This window comes from Falco punctatus, assembly GCF_963210335.1.
Source record: "Falco punctatus genome assembly, chromosome: 5".
NCBI classification, from domain to species: domain Eukaryota; kingdom Metazoa; phylum Chordata; class Aves; order Falconiformes; family Falconidae; genus Falco; species Falco punctatus.
In genome coordinates, this window is record NC_137584.1 from 46,233,039 (window position 1) to 46,254,699 (window position 21,661).

General features: G+C 46.6%; 1 protein-coding gene across 1 annotated transcript in view; it reads left to right on the forward strand.

Annotated features, from left to right (window-relative positions):
- Positions 1 to 3,034: 3,034 nt before the first annotated feature.
- Positions 3,035 to 21,661, forward strand: part of AKAP12 (A-kinase anchoring protein 12) — a 48,012-nt gene continuing 29,385 nt past the window's right edge. Inside the window, exon 1 of the mRNA XM_080389683.1 lies at positions 3,035 to 20,079. Within this exon, the coding sequence (XP_080245809.1) occupies positions 19,942 to 20,079 (138 nt within the window). The 5' untranslated portion in view covers positions 3,035 to 19,941. The remainder of the gene's footprint in view (positions 20,080 to 21,661) is intronic.

Sequence of the window (21,661 nt, forward strand, 5' to 3'; positions counted from 1 at the left end):
CTGCCTAGGGATGGGTGCACCCCGGAGCCTGCAGCTGCTGACATACCACCAGCACGCAGCTGCATGCCCACTGCCCCTGGGGATCAAAAGCTACCTCTGACAACAGCGATTACGGCTTGAATTCATACTGCTTTCCTTCAGAACCATAGCTTTGTGGATTTTTTTTTAAATATAAAAATATGTGACACTTTGAAACGGTATGGAAGTGTAATGCTTTTATGTAGAAGTGTTAGACGTCTTCACTACATGCATTAAAAAGCAGTATCATGTCAAAGCCGAGCAAGTTGTGTGGAGAACCATTAAGTGCCACCGCTTTGTGTATGTGCAGGTGGTTTAGTCAAGAGAAAGAAATGGAACTGTCAGGAGGGATGAGTGATCTAGGCTGCTGGCACCAAGCAGAGCCCCAGCCGCAGCTGGGGCCAGGTGGGAGAGGGGTGTTTGCCACTGATTTATCTGTACTTATTTAGTCCCCATGATGACTATAAAATGAGAAAAAATGAAGGTTTTGGATAAGAACATCACCTTGGCTCCCACAGCATAGCATGTAGAAATGTTTCAGCATAGCTAATGTTTGTGAAACCTTTCAAAGACGTGAACAAGATGCTAAATAGGTTTATTAGCACTGTTCCCTCAGGATGCAATAACTTACCTGCTTACGGGCTTACTCATTCATGTATGGCAAAGCTGAGCAGCTGATCCCTGCTGTGATAGCACTGTTGTCCTGCCAGGGGCCTGGATGTGACCCCCAGCCCCAAAGGAAGACTCTCCCTCACACTTATCTGGGTAGCATGGGACCCCTGCCAGAGGACCTTGTGTCCACCCAGACAAGGCCAGCCAGCCCCAGAGGGTACTCCCGCCTGGGTATGGATTCAGGGCTTTGATGCTAGAAGTCCCTGAAGGCCACAAGACCCATGGATGTGGCCCTCCTGTTCCATGAGCACCATTCTCCCACCAGTCCCATGGCAGCTAGGGCATCTGTGCATGGATGGCACAGAGCTGCCAGAAATTCATGCCTCAGTGGTGTATGGGGGTGGTCATGTAGCCATAACTCTGCTTGGGGATGCTGCTGTCTGTGGTAGCATCAGCAAAATGCATATGGAGTTAATCATGTTCTGGAGAATGATATTTTTCAGTTACTTTATCTGAAAAATGTAACTTAGCTAATCCTCTCTTTCTCACACATGCACATGCACACATGTGCATTTATACTCACAGGCACATACAAAGGCAGCCTTGCCAGAACAAGGGAGAAAATAGGCCAGACTACATGAATAATGAAAATGATGGCATTCCCCAGGGCCATATTCTTGTACAGCTGTGATCACGGTGACTCCATTAGGAAAGTTTCCTATTTTGTATAACCTTCCGAATTTAGATTTTGAAATTCTTTCTTTGTAATTGAACTGCAGATTTATATTTAAATCAACTGTTACTGCTTTTCAATTGTAAAAACAGAGTCATGCAATTAGGTCAGACTTCCATTCCCAAATCAGGGGGATTCCCATGTCCTCAGCTAGCAAGGCTGCTGACTCCGCGGTGCACTCCTGTTACTGTCTCTTCTTGCTGTCCTGCAATCCAGGAACCTGCTTCGCTGGCAAGGGGAGACTGAAGAGGCCAAGAGGCAAACACACCATATGGCCCCTTCTCTGGATGAACAAAAATTCAGCTGAAGAAATATTTTACAAAGCTTTTCCTTCTTTTTCTTATTTCCAGTGTTGAGTATTGTCTGGCACGGTGGCAGGGTTGCTCTGAGGTCAAGGCAGAGACATCAAAGGCACATGCTCTGGGCTACAGTGCCTGGGTGTCCTGTGGGTCTCTGCGATGCTGCCAGGAGTGGGGCAGGCTCCTGGGAAAGCTCCTGTGGGAGAAGAGAGGAGTGCCTGCCTCCCCCCCTCCTCTCAGACACTGTACCAAATGAACTGTCCTTTTCCACCACTTGGCTGCAGTGAGAAGGGAGGAGGGAAAGGGATGTCACACGGGAATGTCATGTTTTGCCTGTGGTAGAGAATTAACCTTGCTTATTTGCTTGCTAAACAGTGAGGCCTCATTCCTTGAATGTAGTAGGCAGCTCCTAGGAAAGCAGTTGCCACTGCTGGGAGGGACACTGCTCCTCTGAGCTTTGTCACCTTTTGTCCTGGGCGTCACTGCAGGTAATGCTGCGATGGTTTCAAAAGCAGCCTGCAAATAACAGGAGCAGCAACGCATAGCAGCGTAGGCTAGCGGACGTGAATATGTCTCACCTTGGGAACGAACAGCATCCAGCCTTGAGAGATCAGACTCCTCCTGGCTAAGAGTTCGCACAGCCCATGTGTGCTCTTAAGAGGGGGATGACTATGGGTCCTGTGTCTCTGCCGTGACGCAGCTATGAGCAAACTAAAATCATACACTAAATAAATATAAGTAGATCAATGCTAAGTTGTGTGAACACATGCATAGGGCTTCCCTACATATTGACATGTTTCCAATAGGAGTGCTTTGCCAGCACAGGAATATTTTAAATCCTTGGCAGATCACCACCATTTTTGAATTTTTTTAAAACCATACAGTACATTGTGAGTAAAATAAGCACCCTCTCCCCAAGGTGAAGGAACTACCCCAGTAAATATGACGATCTGACAGCACAGCTTGTCTATGTGAGACACTTCTGCTGACACAGGGACACAGATGTGGGTTCACAGCTCCTCACACCCCTGGCTGCCGCAGCCGTCGCCCTCAAAGCCTGGAGGGCAGGTGTAGCTTTTGCAGGGCCAGACACAACTGAACGTGAATGCTGGGGATGAGACTACCTTCGTCAGCTTATAGGGACATGACATATGGGAAGAGGGTGGGGAGCAGTATCACGTCCCTCAGCCTTCCCTTCTTGCTAAGGCAAGTACAGATCTGGGTGCTGTCCTGGCACTGTCAGAGTAGGTCAGTGCCTCTGCCAGGGACAGAGTTTGCAGGGTAGAGGAGTGTTTGATCGGTACAGCCACCATCACAAGCACACCATGATGGGTATGCTTATGTCTTGTGTTAAAACAGGTTAAGGAAAGCTTGTGTTAAAACAGGTATTTTGATTTTGAAATCAAACTCCAAGTCTAACTAACCAAAGCAGTTATATTGTTATGAAGCTTACATGAAATCAGATGAGAAAGATTTATTTCAGTTCAGGTTAAAGCAATGACTACCTGAGTCTGGCCAAATCAAGTAAGTCTGGTTCAAATGACTGGTTACAAGGAATTTGAACAAGCATATATAAGTGGTTTCAGGTCAAACTGACAGTGCAAAATGTCAGGTAGGCATAAGAATATTATAATCGTATACAGGTGAGAAAGAGAAGTAAATATTTTAACTAGCTAACATGGGCTGTGTGATAGGCTGTATTACAAAGAATAACAGTTACTAGAGCTGAAGAAAAACATTTCATTGCAAATGGTATTTTAATTTAAAAAATCATGTAGCTCAGAAGAGGAGCTTGTATGATGAAAAATGTGCTTATTTTTTCTCCAGTAACATTTGCTAGTCTAATGAAAAAGTGCTTTCTCCCTACAACCCACAGTTCGCTTAAATTCTTAAGACTATCAAGGCTGTAACACAACAGGTAGTAGACAGCACACAAAAGTATGTGGAATAACAGTATAATAGCATAGAAGTATAAAATTATCTGGACAACCTAATAAAATTAAACTGACCTGCAGACAGATATTTATGATCTGGAAAGACTGAAAGATATCTACAAAAACTTATGATAATTCTCCTCATACATCTCAAAGTGTTGCCTGAAACTAGCTGTAGAAAGACTCACGTCCCCTTGTCCTCCTCATACCTGCCCCTCCATGGAATGTTTTCTCATCAGCTTTGCCACCTGATGTCCTCTTTCCCACCCTCCTCCAGAACCAGGCAAGCTTTTCAAGAAGGTTCAAACATCCTGAAAAAGGTGCGAAGCCCATAGGATCTTCTCAGAGGAAAAAATTCTTCTAGCATTTAATTTGGAAAGGTCATCCTGAACTTTTTGCTTTCAGAATGTATTTTAAAAGTGGTGAAATCCTGCTGTTAGAAAGTGTCATTAAGTGCTGGTGGCCTGAATTGTACATACCCTGATACAGACAAGACAATTTATGCTTTCTTTCAGCATACCGATTTCTATTCCCCTGCAAGATGCAGGCATTAAAAAAAATATTCTTTTTCTTCTTGTCTCCTAGGTCTCTAATACTGTTTCAGACAAACTCTGTTCATCTCTTCTGAAGAAAACTAAATATTGGGTTTTTTTAGTGAACTAAAGGTGATTATACTGAAGTTTGTACAAAAGTTAACTCTCTCTGACCAAGATGTAAATCCTAACGTTTCCAGCTTCACAAGATGGTCATGCTTGGCCTGGAATGCCAGATTTATCTCATGAAATTCATATTTCAGGCACCTTCAAGCAACTTTCCTGTTTGGTTAAGCTATTGACACGTGTAACGTTTTTCTGTATTTCTGGATTGCAGCAGAACATTCCTGAGTAAAGAAGGTGCCAAATTAAAAAGTCCATTTTAAAAAACACTTTATATTATTGGACCATTAAAAGTCATTTAATCTGACAGTTTAATGGCTATTTCATAATACTATGTGTTTACTTCTTGTATTTTGCCTAGATTATGTAAACAGACATCGGGTTAATTTTTATTTGTAGCTGAAGTCTTTGCAGTCACTCCCAATTCTGGCTCCCTGGCCCCAACACAGTATTTCAGTGTGAGCATTTGCAAGCATAACAAAGCTTGTTAAAACCTAAACAAACATAATAAAATAAAATAAAAAAAAAATGCATCTGCGTATTGTTTTTCAAAAGCTCATACTGACACTAAATTTTATGTGGCACTTCCTTATCATGTTTGATTACGCAAGATAGTAAGATTAGTAAGAAAGCCCCCAGAAACTAAGTCACTCAAGAAGAATTATGCAGAGAAATATTTATTCTGTGCATTCAGAGTTCAATTTTTCACTTTGGCTTCTATAAAAATCGCATCAGATCTTATGAAACATTTTTGCTTTGAAAAACGGGTGGCATTATAAAATCAGAGCTCTTCCAAACACTAAAATCCTTGCATCGAAGATTTACTGCATCTGTAGTAACTCTACATTATCTCACATCTCTATTGTCTCCAGAGAGCCTATCCCACATCGTTGGAAATACTTTAGAAAAAGAAATATTGATGATGTTTATAATGACCAGGGAGAATAAATATCAAGAGCCAACAATTTATGAGGATTAAGACTGCTTTTGCAGAGACCCTACTGAACAACGCCTTTTACTCACATTACATATTTGTAGCAGAGCATTATCATTTGCTGGAATTCTTCTTGGCTGCATATTTTTATCTAATGGAATGCTCTGAAGTATTTCCTCCCTGGATAGATACCACGGGATGTTACACTGGGACATTACGCTGTAACTAAGGATGCCCTGTGAAAACAAGGTACTCAGCCATTCAGTCTTTCTCCATTTTACTTGCATCTTGCATCGAGTTTCAATAACCAATAACTAAATTATTAATCTGCTTCATGTGCTCAAGTGCAGAGCTGTGGATTCTCCTGTTGAGTGTAGACATGCTGGAAACCTGGAATAAACCAAGTAAACATTTGCTGAATCCACCCTGTTTTCCATCTTGTATAACCCAGCGGCTGAAGAATGAAGGGACATAAAATTAAACATTTACGTTAACCCATCCATTAGCTTCTCTCACCTGAGCAACTTCTTTATCTATACTGCAGTTGTTAGTCAGAAAAGCAGTGACATGCCTATAGTTAGGTTCTTGGAATATTTGCTTTCAAACAGAAAATTTCATGGCATTAAAAAAGAAAAAGAATTCAAGGAAACTTTATTCTTTCAAAAATCTCCTCCTAAATCCATTTGTTCCTGACCAAGGATAGACAAATGTCTCTGATACAGGATACCTGGAAAACTGGGAAGGGAGACATTGTAGAACAATGTTTGGACCTGGAACATGATGGCATTGAAAGTAAAACCAGCAAAGAGAAAATAATTTTTACTTCACAATTTGCTGTGACCTTGTGTACCTTGTTAGCAACACAGTATTCCCTCAGTATGGATAAGAAAACCGTGTGTGATATACAAAGAAACATGTTGAACGTAGCTGTACTCATCAGTCTCCGTATTCATGGATCTGTCGACTCTTCCACTGTAAACACCGATACCGAGGATCAAACCTCTGCTGCGTAAAAAAACATCACCAACAAGCACCACAGGCAGAGCTCGAGGGCAGTATTCTTTCTTTCCTAAAACTGTTTAAGCCAGTTCAGCTTTTTTAAGGTTATGCAAAGTTAGCATATAAAAATAGCAAGTTCAAGTACTCAAAAATATCTCAATTATTTTGAGTTGCTCTGATCAAAGTTAATTTAAGGTATGTTTAATAATGGGTTCTTCATGACGTGGACCAGCATCTTGTGTAAAAAGCATCTGCAATGGTTTTATTGAGGCTGAGGCTCAGGCTGGTCTTCATACATGTGCTTGAGAAAGGACCCGGTGAAGCAAAAAAGTGTAGAGTGCTTTTTGGAAGACTGGGATTAAATGTAACAATATCTCTGGAATATCCCAGTTAAGACCAGTTGCTACAAGTTAACTAGTGAGAACAGTGAGTTAGAGTCCCCTTCCACGACCATTTTTCCTGGCAGCAAACCCAGTGAAACGAACCCGACCTTGTTCCTCCTGGACATCATTCATCTCGCATGCTCCTGTCCATCACTCCATCTGTACTATTTGCCACTGGCCTGGGGAATTGCATTTTTTTATCTAATGCAGGTGGTCTCAGGGATGCATTTCACATCACAGTACCACCAGCTGAGGGGGAGCAGCAAGACATAATGTGGGGGACAGGGAGAAGAGATCAGGGGAAGGGGGAGAGAAGATGTTTGTTTTGCACAAGAGTGGTGCTTCAGAGAAGTGTATCTGAAGCACACAAAGCACAACCCAAGAGCAGCAAATCTTTCTTCTCCCTGTCTCTAAAGCTCTCTGCAGGCTCCAGGGCAGGCCCCGGCCCTCCCACAGAAGCAGACAGGGTGCTGAGCAGGCACCAGGCTCCACCACAGGGCTGGGAGGGACTATTTTAGGAAGCTGAAATGTTTCCATCACTGGAGATCTTCGATGGATGAGCAGCAGTCAAGAATAGCTCAGTTACGGTTGATCCTCCCTTGGGCCAGAGAGGCAAAATTGATAATTTTATATGATTTTTCCCACTCTTATGATTCGGTGGTTTAAGCAGGGCCATGGTTCAACTGGGGCCATAGATCACATCTTCATTAACTGTACGTATAACTAACCATCATATGCATGTCTCAGTCAGTGGTTTGCACTTACTCTTTCATGCAGTATTATCCTACATCTACAAAGTTACCAGATAACTAAACTTCTCTTATACCACAAAAAATCAGTTCTCGTAAAAGCTACAGGCACTGCTTCCCACCATAAAAATTCCCACAGCTAAAATATTATGCTCCAAGCCCTACAAGAACAATGCAAGAGGACAACACATTCATGTGAGAATACTTTAATATTGAAAATGCTACTGATGCTGTATTTAGTTCTGTGCTGGAGAATGGGAGCATGAGTGAGGGGAACCCTTTTGCCAGTACCATTCTTACTTAGGGAATTTCTGTCTCTGCATTACAATCCGTTTCTGGAAAAAATATTCTTAGAGCTGATGGATGGGAAGCCCACAGCAGCTACGTAAAGGCAATTAACTCCTGCAGCATTTCTGAGCCTCCGAGGGGAAGAGACCTCTTGCCTATGCTTTTAGGGGGATCTGCAGAAATATGGCTCTGGGCAGCCTTACATTGCCTTTTGGACTGATACACACCCCATTTGTTTGAAAGGGATCAGATAATCATGTGATAAGCCCCTTGGGACTGAGGAGTCATCTGACTATCTGTTTGATACTGCAGCGTGGATGTCTCGACAGAAAAAAAATGACGGATCAAGCTAGCTTACGCCTACATCTCACATATTACTTTTGGGGTATGGCAGGCAGTGACATTATTGCATGCTTTTTGGGTAAATGGCCAATGGATTTGGAATTAAAGTAACGTGCAAAGTAGTTTAATCGGTTTTAGTGCTCACTGAAACAGAGATTAAGATGACAAAACCATAGCATTAGATGGAGCATGGGTAAAACCCTAGAAGATTTTATCGCTTTTTCAGTTGCCAGCTTTGTTTCCTGACACCACAAAAACACAATCTGGGGTAGTTTCCAAATATATTTATTGTTTCTGGAAATCAGATTTAAAATATTCAGTAAGGGAGATAAAAAAATAAAGCAACATTTTATCCCTCAAGAATTCTGTCAGCCGCTACATAACAGAGCTTAGCAAAAACATAACCTATGAAATACGGTCATAGAATCATAGAATCCGTTAGGTTGGAAAAGACCTTTAAGATCAGCAAATCCACCCATCAGCCCAGAACTGCCAAGTCCATCACTAAAGCATGCCTCTAAGCACCACAACTACATGTTTTTTAAACACCTCCAGGGATGGTGATTTCACCACCTCCCTGGGCAGCCTGTTCCAGTGCTTGACCACCCTTTCAGTGAAGAAATTTTTCCTAATATCCAAGCTAAACCTCCCTTGGCATAACTTGAGGCTGTTTCCTCTTGTCCTGTCACTATTACCTAAGGATTATTCATCAAGAGATCCTTTCCCCTGTAATAATCCAGTCTGGAACAGTATCAATGTCACACTGCTGAGCTAAATGGACTTTAGCCTGATCCAGCAGGACAGATCCTCTGCTCCCATCACTTCTGACCTCTGAGTCACATGCTGACAGGGGGGTTGGCCTTAACCTATAATTTTCATCACACCGGTTGATCCCTGTCTATAGCTCTACAGGCAGCATGCAACTGTGCAGAGGCTCACCGAGGCACATCATTCACAGGGCTTAGCCCATGCAGCCCAGTGCAGGGTTCCAGCTTGTTGTTTGCAAGGTGTACAGAAAGAAAAAACCCATGCAAAGCATAAGTTATCATCTCTGACTTTCTGGTGTGCCTAGCACTTTGGACTTGGGAAGAATAACATGCTTTTAAAAAGCAGCCTTTCTCAAAACCTAAACAAATGATTTTAATATAGGTTGGATAACTTTAGCACTGAGAAGAGACTGCTGAGGAATAAAGGAGGCATTAAGTTCCCAGACTCTGGCTAGAAGAACAACTTGGACCTATGCCAATGGAGAGGGGACCTTCCTGGACCCCTGGAATGGCCAGTGCCTCGGAGCCAGGCAGTGTGGGCAGCCCTGCCTGCCCGATGAACGGGAACGGGGAGACCTGCTGCCCCACCAGGGAGGTGCACTCTCCATGAAGAGCTGGAGCTGAGAAACCCCTGCCAGGCACAGGCCATGTCTTTAACATAAGCTGGGAGTCCTCTGGGAACGCTCCTGTCCTGCAACCGGATTTTCTGGGAGCAAATTTAGGTCAGTATTAACTAATTTTGAGAGTAAAGTTTGGTAAAGTCCACTTGAGTTTTGTTATAACATAGTGTCTGTGTTAACTGCTCATACTCTTAATGTAGGGGGTTGCAGGTTGTCAGATATGGTGGCCAAAGGGATTTACTGAGCTGTGGCATTGTGCCACGTAAATCTGAGGACAGGTCTGAAAATCAGGAGGAGATTTGTACAGAAGGGATGGTTTTAACCTTTGCCAGAGGGTTCCTATTGTGCTGGAAAGAATTTTTTCTGTTACCATCACAGGATAAGTCTCAAATCTGTACTGACAAATGCGGCAGTGATTTAAATCTTCTAATTCAATGAGAAACACGTTACAGGGCAGCACCCATGCTGGTATGAAGTCTTGATTTCCTCAGAGTGCTGCTGCCATGCATGCCTGGAGCACGCAGCACTTCTCTGCAGAAGAGGTATTGCTCCAAGACATCCCTGGTCCCCAAGTCACCCTCCTCTGCAGCATCAGATGGAAGTTACTTACAAACCATTCAAACGCCAAAGCCCCCCTCTGCCTACCAGACCAGGCTTTTGCCAGCACCCACTCCCCTGTGGGGCCAGAGAGACGTGGCCCGTGCTCCTCTCCACAGCCAGCCAGCCAGGCACCTGCTTTTGAGTCTATATGTTTTGAGAGACCTTGACTCCTTCGAGGACAAACCCTGTGCACTCTGGTTCATCTTGTTGGTCCCTGGAAGGACATCTTCAAGTTGCTAATTGCATTTTTGGAAGACCTATCACCTTTAACAAAATTAGTATCTTCAGCTTGTCTAGTCTTGTAGCCAGAATCAGGCCAGATAAAGAGGGACTAATCTCTGTTGGCATTATCTCCATCCCCTCCCCACCACCACACATGGGCACGTGGCGGGTGAGGAGTCAGCCCACCGACCGTATAAAGGGCTACAGGCACACAGGCGAGGCAACAGCTCCCGATTTCCACCAGAAAGTACTCATTGATGCAGCGACACCAGCATCAGCACAGGTTGAATTTTTTTGACTATTTTGCATTCATTTTTCAAACCAAACGCTATTTTATTTTTTTTTTAATCTGCTTAGTTTTCCTTCATTCCTTTATCTTCATTGCTGCCTCTGGGCTCCCACTGATTTTTGTTGCCTCCTTCTTACCTGCCCTCGCATTCTCTGTCTTTGGAGTGCTTAGCCATCATCCCTATGTCTCTGCTGATTTCTGCTGATTTCTGCCACTCCTGATTTCTTTGCCCCTCTTTCCTCCTTGATTTCTCTTTAGGTTCTGCTTCTTAATTTCCCCTTCCTTCCCTGTTTGTGAAATGCACAAAAATTGATTTCCAGCTGAGCCAGGCATCCCACACAGGGAAGGTAAACCAGGAAAACATTTCTTCTGAATTGTCCTGAGTAACTGCTCTCACTGTAGGCTGTCACTACAGCAGAGAAAAAAAGAATGCAAGATCAGTCTGTGACATGTAAAATGACATATGGGAAATAAGTGGCCGAATGGAAAACTCTGGTTAATGTTGACCTTTGGTGCTTTGTGGTCACCTGCTGACTAGTACAGTCTCCTTCCTTTTCTGGTACTGTACATCTTCCTCAAACATATTCCTCAGCAAATCCTCTTACTTTGCCAGTCTGCTCTAAAATATAAAGACTTGCATAAAATTGTCTCTCTTTTGCTTTCACATTGTGTTTCCTCAGCACTGTTATTTAGATCTGTCCTGGAAAAAAAAATCTAGCTGTTCTGCATTCTGGCATCAAATTACTAATTCTGGTGGAGCTAGACATTTTTGTAAACATGGCTGGACTATGGATGCTGTGCTTTGTTCAGGCTCCTTCATGACCTCTGGCATGCGACTCATCCTATGTGCCTTGGTCTCATCACATCAGGATTTTCAGACTTTCCTTTCTTACTTTTTATTTGATGGAACCAGAGTTTTAAAAGACAAGGGGGGAATACAGTATTATTATTTTTATCCTTTGCCTGCCCCTCTGTTTTTCCTGCTGCCTAGCTTCCATGCAGCTGTTGAACATTTAAGAAAAACATGTCTCCCACTGAGCAAGTTCCCTGCAAATGTGGATTGAGCTTCGGGCAAGAGGAAATGTGAGTCCTGAGGTCACTTCTGAAATCAAGCCCTCGCCTGGCTGCACATAATTCTGCTGTTGTGTTTTAAGAGTGATTTAGAAAAAAATAAGATGTATTTCCCAGAAATAGCATAAAAAGAAATAAATGCTGGTGATCATGAGATGATCATACGATCTTGCAAATCTCGCTGTGTTTTTCTGTTATTTTCAGTCGTGCTTTTTTGAGTCTGCCACTCAGATCCAAACAGAGAGAGGGAGGATGTGGGATTATGGAGAGATGACCTGCTGGTACCAATCAGTTAATACTGGGAGGCCCCCATCCACTCCACACTGCTGGTTGGAGAAGACCTAACTTTTCTTTCCACTTAAAGATGCTGGAGCTACACCCCCCCTGTTCACCAGGGAGTAGTATTTCTGTCAGATATAAAAGCGGCTTCTAATCTGCTCTGACCTTGGTGAGAAATTCAAGTCCAAATGTAGTAACATAGCAGCTGATAGGTCAGCCTGAAGAATTTGAAGTGGGGGAGGCTTCCTTGCCTTCTTTCCTTCTGTCTTTCTCTCCTTCTTTCACTTAAAATCTTATCAAGGATAACTTCAAGTGCAGTGGCAGCCTAGCTGGCCATAGAAATGACACCAGCTGTGTCATTGTCCCTGCTGTTACAATGGAGGCGCAGAGAGCATTTTGTGGCTGGACCGACTACATGCTACTATTGTTATAAATTCTTAAAGGTAGAGGCCTTTCAAGAAAAGCATTTTATCTTTTCGTGTGTTAAAACTGCAAAAATTGCAAAAGTTGATCTAAATTTTACATCTGTATGTGATGCTTTATGGAAAGACTTCCACCTCCACCTCAGAGGCGCTCTAATTTTTGTTTTGCGAGACTGATACACAGACCCACACAAAGGTTGTAGGTAGTTCTCACTGCTGCTGAAAGCTGCCGCCTGTCAGGTGTGTTAGTGTCCTCTTCTACAATGACTAAGACAAAAACTGGACTATAGAAATGATCTATGCTCGCTCTCCTTCTTGCTTCCCTCCCGCATCAGTAATCTCTTTTATGTGCCTTGACAACAAAGGGGCTAAAAATGCTTTGAGCTTGAGTCCCAGTTCAGGAATTATTTAGAAGTCTGAAGGATGATGGTTATCTTTCTGGCTATCTTTCTTCTGGTTATTTTTTCTGGAAGTGAGCTTATTTTTGATCATGCTGACAGGAGGTTAAAAGCTTCTGGTTAAAAGTTTGGGTGCTGCTTTGTACTTCAAGCAACCGGCTTGAAATTTCTATTGATTGCTCATGACAAAAATTGTAAATGATGAATGGCTAAGGCCTATTTACTGTTTGTATTACTGCAGAAACAGGCACATTGTTTCATAGAACGACACCCCCCCACCCCCCATATTCGGCGTTATATCGGGCAGAACAAAAGCGTTTTCCTTGCATCGGAGAATTTACAATCTCATTACAAAGCAGCGGAAACAGCAGATCTCACGGCTTCCCCCAATTCAGCAGCCGTGTGCACAAGTCCAGGAAAGGGAGGAGGCATCGCCCACCCGGGGACCACCCGATGGCTCTGCATCCCTGGGCGTGGGGGCTCACCAGCAAAACCCGGCTGCTGACGGGTGACACAAGCCCCCTCTGTGCCTGGGGCCCCCTTGCCCGCCCGAGGCTGATGGAAACGGTGCAGGCAGGGGGGTGGGGAAAAGGGGTGACTCTTAGAGGTAAAACCTGATGTGTCTGCAATAGATACGGACAGGGTGATGGAGGGATACAGGGAAATAAGGGAATAACATTGCTGAGTAATCAGTAATCATAGGTCAGCCACACTGCTACCTAACCGCTGTCCCATTTTCTGTAGATGACATGTCAAAGGCATGATTTAATGAAAGTTTTGAAGGACATTGCCTCCAGGCATCAGGAGCAGCATAAGGCAAAGCACTTAGGCTCCTGTTTGAAAATCTCAAAAGCAAATGAAGGAGGTGAGTAGTTCTGACCATCATCAATACTGAAAGACAGATTATAAACACGGTGGTGTTAGATCAGGAAGCCAAAGACAAGTAAATTGTGCTTGACAGAGAGCCAGAGGAATGCTGCAAAGAGACAGGTCAGGGTAATGGGCTCAGGAAAGTATCCCTGTAGCATCATTCTGAGTGGGCACTAGCAGAGCAGGATGGTGCTTGCTCAGGCCAGAGGAAGAATGTGACAGTACTACAACATGGTCCTGGTGGTCTCTATATTTCCTTTTAAATTTGTTTTCCTGCTCTGTCTGCTAGTGTTGTGATCCAGAAAACATTGTGCTGTTTCCTATACCTGCAGCTATAGAGGTTTCCCACATTGATTGACCCTGCTCAGGGAGTGCATCACAGGAGGAAGGATTACACGGCCTACTCAGCTTCCACACTGCAAATGTCTCCTGGCTTGGCCAGGAGCCACAAAACATGTCAAGAAACTGCCAGGGGAGCAGGTAGTCTGCGGGGTAGGAGGAGTGCATGGAGCAGATTCACATCCTGCTTCCCATTTAGTGGGACAGGGCTCCTGAGAGGGGGGCCAGCTCTCCAGGTACTAGGCAGATGGATGCCTGTTGAGGCAGTGGTGGTGATCTCCCCCTGGGGAGGTACAGCCTGCTTGTGGCACCGAGCCTTTGGGAGGGGACATGGGGATACACAGGCTTGGCAAAGACTGCTGGGGTGACTGGCAAAGGGTGAGCATCTCGGGGCAACACCCCACTTTATGGAGGATGGGGGTCCCTCCGCAGTGGACACTGGAAGCGTATCACTGCCGGCAAGAAAGGGGTGTTTTGTTCACCTATTGATGTGCAGGTATGGGGCAGGCATTGGCAATGGGCAGGAAGGAACAAGAACTCACTTGAACAAAGTCCTGAGCCGCCTCACCTAAGGCTGAAGCTCGCCCTGTTTCAAGCAAGAGTTTGGACTAGATGACCTCTGGAAGTACCTTCCAACCTAAATCATTCTCTAAGTCCACGCTAAATTCAAATTTAATTTTCAGAGTGGTGTTTTAGCACCTGCTGCCTCTGAACTCTGCCATTCTTGATTACATCAGTAGTGCCAAGGCACTTCTAAACAGTTAGTTTTTCTCAGTCCCAAGCCACAGGGATTTCCTCCTGAAGACAAAAGAGCCTCACTCACCTGCTGCTGGGATAATGAGGCAATGGCATTACAGGGACACTCTGTGCCTCTTTATCTCTCTCCTCTGGGCATTCCTTCCTTGAGGAGGAATTTCCTCAGAGCACTGCCTGAAAGGCTTTTGGGTTGAGATGCATTTATCCGTGCAGCAGATAAAACACTGCAGCAGAGGTCACATTCTTCCATCTTTGCCACTGTCATTAAGCTTGCCTGTAAGCTGGTGTCCACACCTGCGACCTACTGTCCTTGCACCTGCACACCATGTTATTTATTCTCCTATTACACTGCATCCCTACCAAACTAATAACATGAAACTACAGCCTGGGTGTAACTTTCCCCTCCTAAGCAGGAAAGCAGACTGCTCGGTGTTATAGGGGAGAGTCCTTTGAGCTTCTTCCTTCTCTGAAAAGTCACATAGCATACATCTTTTTTTTTCTTTACAAAGCCAATATTTCTCTTTTTCCCACTAAAGAAAAAATTTTCAGCTACTATCTCTCCTAAGCCTGAACACCAAAACATTGCCTCCTGTAAACACCAGTATTTTGATATGGACAGATCAGAGGCTGTCCAGCAACCAGAGCTCTTACAGGGCTGAGACAGCATCGTTTGGGCAATGGCCAGGCCATGCTGTGCATCTCTTCAGCCACACTCCCAACAGGGTGGACCTCTGCAGTGCCTGGCCCTGTCCCATGCACCCCTGTGAAGAACTATCCATGGGCAGGTGATGACAGTTAGACTACTGAAGCTTAACATATTTGTCCAACACCTCCTGGGAAGAGCAGTGTAAGCGAGGAACTGGTGAGGAGACAACTATACTACGGGCTGGGTCTGCTGCTCCTGAAACAGCTCTGGGATGTCCAGCTGGTCTCTGGGCCCTGCAGTACTGTGCAGCTCATCACTTGCTATGTATGGCATTTGCTGAAATTATTGTCAAATTCAAGAATGAAAGTCTATTTCTGCTACTAACATTATTTTTGAAGTTGCACAGATGTGTGTCTTTATCCATAAACAGACCTATTCTGATCCAGATCACCTCTGTGATGTGACTATATTAGATTTAGAGGCTTATCAGTTTTGTTTATCAGTGTGATTTTTCTGGGGTACGTTAGCTCCTGGGAAGTAAAGAAAGGGTCTTCTGCCAGCTAAATTTGCAAAATGTATTCATTTCTTATTGTTTCTTCCTACGGCCTTACCAACGTTGCTTGCAAGCAGACTATTTTTACTTATTTTTGTCATTTTCTTCCTTTTACACTCATCAGTATTTTGTAATCTGATACGTATTGGCTTCTCAGGCATATGCATTTACTTCTAACAGAATCCTGGGATTTCCTATCACAACTGGACGAAAGAGGAGGGAAAAAGGCTGAAGATAGCTGGTAAATACAGCTGAGGTGAAGTCAGAGCACTATATTCTGTATCCAGATCTAAGGTATGTTCTCAAGAGCTTCCCATGTTGAGAACACTTATATGATACGTTTCCACTTAGCTTTTATGCCAAAAATATCCCAGTGCTGCTCCACCACTGATAAAAGCAGCAGGAGTTATCATGTAAACAGGGCTCCAGGCAGCTGCCAGTCCCCCAGTCACCATTTCACACAAACCTGGAAACAGCCAGCCTGGATCAGATGCGGGGAGCCCCTGGCACACTGGCTGGGCAGGTTTCTCTGTTCCCCACCACAGATACTGGGGACCAGTTCCCCCACCCCCACCTCACTGCTGACTCCGCTGCTGCTCCTCAGGTGCAGCCAGAGTGGGCAGCAGCAGCAAAGCTCTCGTGGTCACTTGCAGGGACCAACAGTGTCAAGGCTGCAAGGAGTGAATGGGGAAAATCATGAATGGGGTAGAAGACAGCAGTAGTTCACCAACACAGGCTGCGACACATGGTTCTTATTCACAAATGCATCATTACCGACTATAAATGCGTTTGGAAAAGTAGCAGTTTTTAAAAGTAAATTAAACCCTGTCCACAGATTCTGCATTTTAAATCTCATTTATGAAAGTTATCCAGATTTCAGGGAAGTTAAAAGCAGTCATATGCCAGCTGTAATGTCCTGCCATTCAGAAGGTCTGTGCTTGGACCCCTTAGTAGGAGTTTCCTCAAAGATGTTTTGGCTTCCTTGGTTTCATCCTAAAAAGTGTGCGTGTGTGCTTCTGTCAATAGCTTGAATATTCTTGACTCAGCACCTACACCCAGTGACTTAGGAAGAGGATCATCTGCAGCATACATGACTCCACTTCACTGGAAAGGCTGTCAAGAGAAACAGACTTTGTGCCTGAAAAACACTTCGGTATAGCAAGAGGCAGTTGTAGCATTCAGGGCAAAGGTCTGGACAATAACTGCTCTAGCACACAGGCAGAAGATAGAGAAATGCAGGCTGACACATGCCAGAGTCAGACCTGTCGTTCATCACGACTCCTTCTGTACAGACGGGGTACAGAGCATCATGAAAGGCTAAAAGGGAACCAGCTGGCCTCTGGGCAGGAGTGGAGATGTTGGCTCTCTCTCTTACACACTGTATTTACTCCAGGAAAGAAAACAAATAAGCAAAGAAATAAATAAATGCAAAAGGAAAGAAAGTTGAAGCTGTGCCCACACCAGGGATTAAACAGGGCTAGGACACTGGCCCATGGCTGTCTGCACCGCAGGTTTGCAGAGAATTGGTGCTTCGGGGCGGGGAGAAGTTAGGCATGTACACACAAGCCATGCTGCACTGCTCGACCTTAAAACACGAAAGCAGTCTCCAGCACATTTTATTTCACTGTACAGATGTAGCCAAAGAGTTCCAGCAGAAAGAAGGAAATCTGCATTTAGAAAATGACCGGTGGATGGGCGTTGAGAGGGATCTCACCAAGCCACAGCATTCGCAGCAGCTGTGCTCTGAGACCACTGGGCACCTAGCAGGTGGTGCCAGGCATGAGCAAAAGGACTGAAGAGCAAGTTTGGATGACAGGGAGGAGGCTGTGTTCTGGCTGCTCGCAAAGAAAGCATTTTGTGGTCAATGAGCAGTGAAAAGAGAAATGATATGGCACAGAATAGTGTCACGTTTCCCCTCTTGAGAAACTCTCTGGCAAATCTCCCCTTCCACCACATGCGCTGTTCCTGGCTGCTCCATGTGCCACCAAGCTCCGCAGCTGGCCCTCCACTCTCCAAAACCCAGGAGACCTCCGTGTCTGTGACCAGGATCCATGGCTGAAGGGGAACCCAAGATAGTCCTGCAGCCACCAGGCCAGCCTCATTGCTCAGCAGCACCTGGAAAAGAGCAGCTAAAGGGAGGGAGAAAGGCAGATTTGCCGGGAAATGGAGGTGGTGCCAGCTCTTCCTCCACCAGAGACTTGGGCATCGAAGGATGGCAGTCAGGAAAGGCTGAGGAAGGGCTCCTCACTCCCCTCTTGTGGGTGCTGGCTGATGGGTGAGCCAGGAGCAGTAGGTGGCTATGAAGTGCTTCTATAGAGACTCAGTTAAACACAGCTGGAAGCTTAGACCTGGGGCTCTTCTCTGGAGCAGCTGGGCACCTCAAGCACTCTGTGTCTCTGGCCTCAAAGGCTGCATGGACACCAGAGCATATTAGGTGCTGCTCCTGCAGCAAGGACTGGAGTGCTCTGCCCTTCAGTGTGCAGCTTCCCAGCAGCCCTAGTCTGGCAAAGCCTAGAGTTAACCACCCCTTTCAGTGGGTTTTGTTTCCACCTCTCTGAACCAGGCGACCACAAAACTGATTTTTACTCCCTTCTCACTTTTGCTGCTCTTCTGTAAAAGAAATGGCCCAATACTGACTTCTCGAAGATGAGCAACAAATAATGAAATATTAAGAAAACTGTTGGGCAAGTAAGTGGCTTAAGGACAACATGCTCCTGCTGTGACACACACACATATATTAGAAAAAAAGGCTGATTTGAAAATGAGCAAGACTAAGCAGAAAGGGGGAGATGTTGATTCCATTTGTGATCCACCACAGCAGTTTTGTTCTGCTGAATGCCAACGACTCTGGCAGATCCTCGTATCAGCTAAGGGGAATGGCTGCAGGGGCTTTTTCAGTCATTGACTTCATGTGTCTTGATTTTTTTAGGGAAAAAACTGACCCATATGCAGAGATCAGGCAATTTATTGAATGGATTTTTAAAGGAATGCTTTTTTTTTCTGAATGAACCAGTCTTTTGGTGGGTGAGGACTGGTTTAAGTGTTCCAAAGGAAAATGTATACAGTTCTATAGTATATACTATGAACTCTTCAGCTCATATCTGATTTTAGCCATGCACTCCATAGAGGATGGATAGATTTATGTATTTATAACAATAAGATTTTGTAGTTATGGTGAAGAACAGTGAAAGGTTTGTTTGCTACCCGTTTGGCATATTGTGGTCGGGTTTTTTTTTTAATATACATGCTATTTCTCTGCTGGTACTTTTAGAAAGTACTGGATAACAGCATGCGTACATACACGTTGGTCCTGCTTTTGTGGCATGGGAAAAGAAGCTTTGGGTGTTTGGGGCTAGGAGGGAAACTACCATATTCTTCACTTTGCTTGCTCATGCCATGTAATCCGGTATGATCTAATAGAAGGGAACCTGTCTTGCGTGACCAAAAAAAATTTTAAAAATCAAGGTGTTTTTTTTTTTTTCTCCAAAGTTGCCTAAGGCATAGGACCCTACTTTTCTGCATCGGCCGAAATCTGGGCGTCCTTCTCGCAGACAGGCCCAGCACGGCTGAGGCACGAAGGCTTGGGGCCCCGGAGCCCAGCCCTGGAGCCAAGAGCCGGCAGAAGCCCTGCGGGGGTTCAGGGCGGCGCGGCCGGGCGGGGGGCGCAGGGGCACCCCGGGGCAGCTGGTGGGCGGTGGCTCGACCCGGCTCTGGCCCCGGGCCGGCGGGGAGGGGGCTGAAACGCTGAGTCAGCGCCGCGGTGCCGCCGCGGGGGGCCAGGCGGTGCCCCCCCCGGCCGTGCCCGGAGGGGAGCGGGGAGCGGCCCCCGGGCGGCGGGGCGGCGGCGGGCAGGGCGCTGCCCCCCTTGGCCGCTCCTTATCAGCCCGATTTGATGCTGCAAGGCGTGTCCGGGGCTCTGCTCATGTGATGGAGCAAGAGGCAGACGGGCGGGGGGACCAGCGGGGGAGGTGATTTTCCTCGCTGGCTCTCGCTCGCCTTTTTTTTTTTTTTTTTTTTTCCTCTCCCTTTTTTTCCTCCCCTCCTCTCGCTCCCTAAAGGAGTTTGCGGAGAGCCGGGCTGCTTCATTCCCGGCAGCGCCGCCGCCGCCCGCCGCCCTCCGCCAGCCCCCGCCCGCGGCTCCGCACGGCCGCGGGGCAGCGCCATGGGCGCCGGCAGCTCCGCCGAGCCGCCCGCCCCGCAGGACGGGGACGGGGCCGTCGCCGGGCCCCCCCGCACCCCCCCGGAGCCGCTGCCGGCAGGAGAAGCGGCGGCGCCCCAGCCGCCGGCGGAGCCCGCCAAGGTAAGGCAGGGGCGGCGGGGAGCCGGGGAGGGGGGACGCGGGCGGCGGCTCCCGCCGCGCCCCCGGCCCGGGGAAACTTTCCCGCCGCGGCGGCGGGCACCTGCCGCGCCCATGCGGACACCCCCAGGCCGGGCGCCGAGCCGGGGCGCGGGCAGTGGCGGCTGCGGGGCCGGGACTGCGCCACGGCCAGCGCCGCAGTCATAAAACTCCCGCCGGCGACGGCGGGGCGGGGAGCCCGGGCGGCCGCGGGGCCGCCGCCGCTTTTGTGTGCGGCCGCGGGGGGGGCGCAGGGCCGCACCCACCCGCCGCGGGTCTGCGCCAGGAAAGCTCCTGACTGCGGCCCCGCAGCCGGCTGGCGGCGGCGCCCGGGGCTCCCGCCGCGCTCCGCAGCCCCCCCGCCCCTCCCCGCCCCTCCCCAGGATGCAGGTGGGAGGCGCGGCGGGGCGCGGCCAGCCCGCCGGGTTTGCGGTTCCTTCAGCGGGGCGCCCGCCCCGGCGTCCCCCCCCGCCGTCCCACCGTAGCCCGCATCCCCCGGCCTCGGGCGCACCTGAGCCGCAGCCCCCCGCCGCGGGTGGGGAGGGGGGCGGCCGCCATCGGTGGCTGCCGTGCGCCCGGGTGCCATACCGCATGGGGGGAGAGGGGAGTGAGTCGCCAACTCTGGGCCAGCAGGGAGCAAAGGGGCTCACCCTCGGTGTTATTCTTAATAAAGGCGTTGAAGAATTGAAAGAAATTCTTTTAAAACATGCCTGGTGTTTAAAAATAGATTATGAATGAACCCATTTATCCCTCTGGAATAGGCGCGTTTAGGGGATTCTGGGACTGAAAGGGAGGTTATGTGCATCTACGTGTTGACGTAGCGTTGCTTTGCGGTCAGGCGTTAGTTTGTTAGGAGAGAGATAATCCGGCGTTCTGCCGAGGTCCCCTTCTTCAGGCTCCTCGGAGCCTGGGCCCTCCGAGCAGGGATATTCCAAAGTTTCTGTCACTGGTGTGTGGGTGTGTTAGAGCTTGAGAACTGGTTATAACTTTGTTTCTTTGACCTTGTGGTTCAGATTTAACTTTCAAGTTGAATTTCCCATAGTTCCCGGCCGCCACTAGACCTCCTTGTGTGTGTTTTGACAGATTTGAAAACCGCATTGAGAATCAACTTTAAATTAACAGAGATGTATTTTATTTTCTTTTTAACCAAGTAAGTGTTAGGGATTGGTATTGCTTAACAAAATATTTAGCAGTTGCGCTGGGCAATTGTAGAATTCAGATGCTGAAATTTAGACGCGAGTGATTTTATAGAGGGCAAGCATTTGGCGACTGTGACTGTTTAAAAATGAAGATAATGTGATTTTGAAGAAGGGATATTAACATTCATAGCCATATTTATCCAGTTATGGGAACTAAGACCCACGACAAAGATAACAGCATTGATCTGTTGTCAAATACAGGCCATTATTATTATTACTACTACTACGTTTTGTGTCTTTTACATGCTAGGAAAAATGTTTTCTAATAGATTTTTACTTTGCTGTGTAAGTAGAACTGTTTAAAGGTGGGGAAGGAGTTCTTTCATCATTCCACTGCTGTAAGAAGC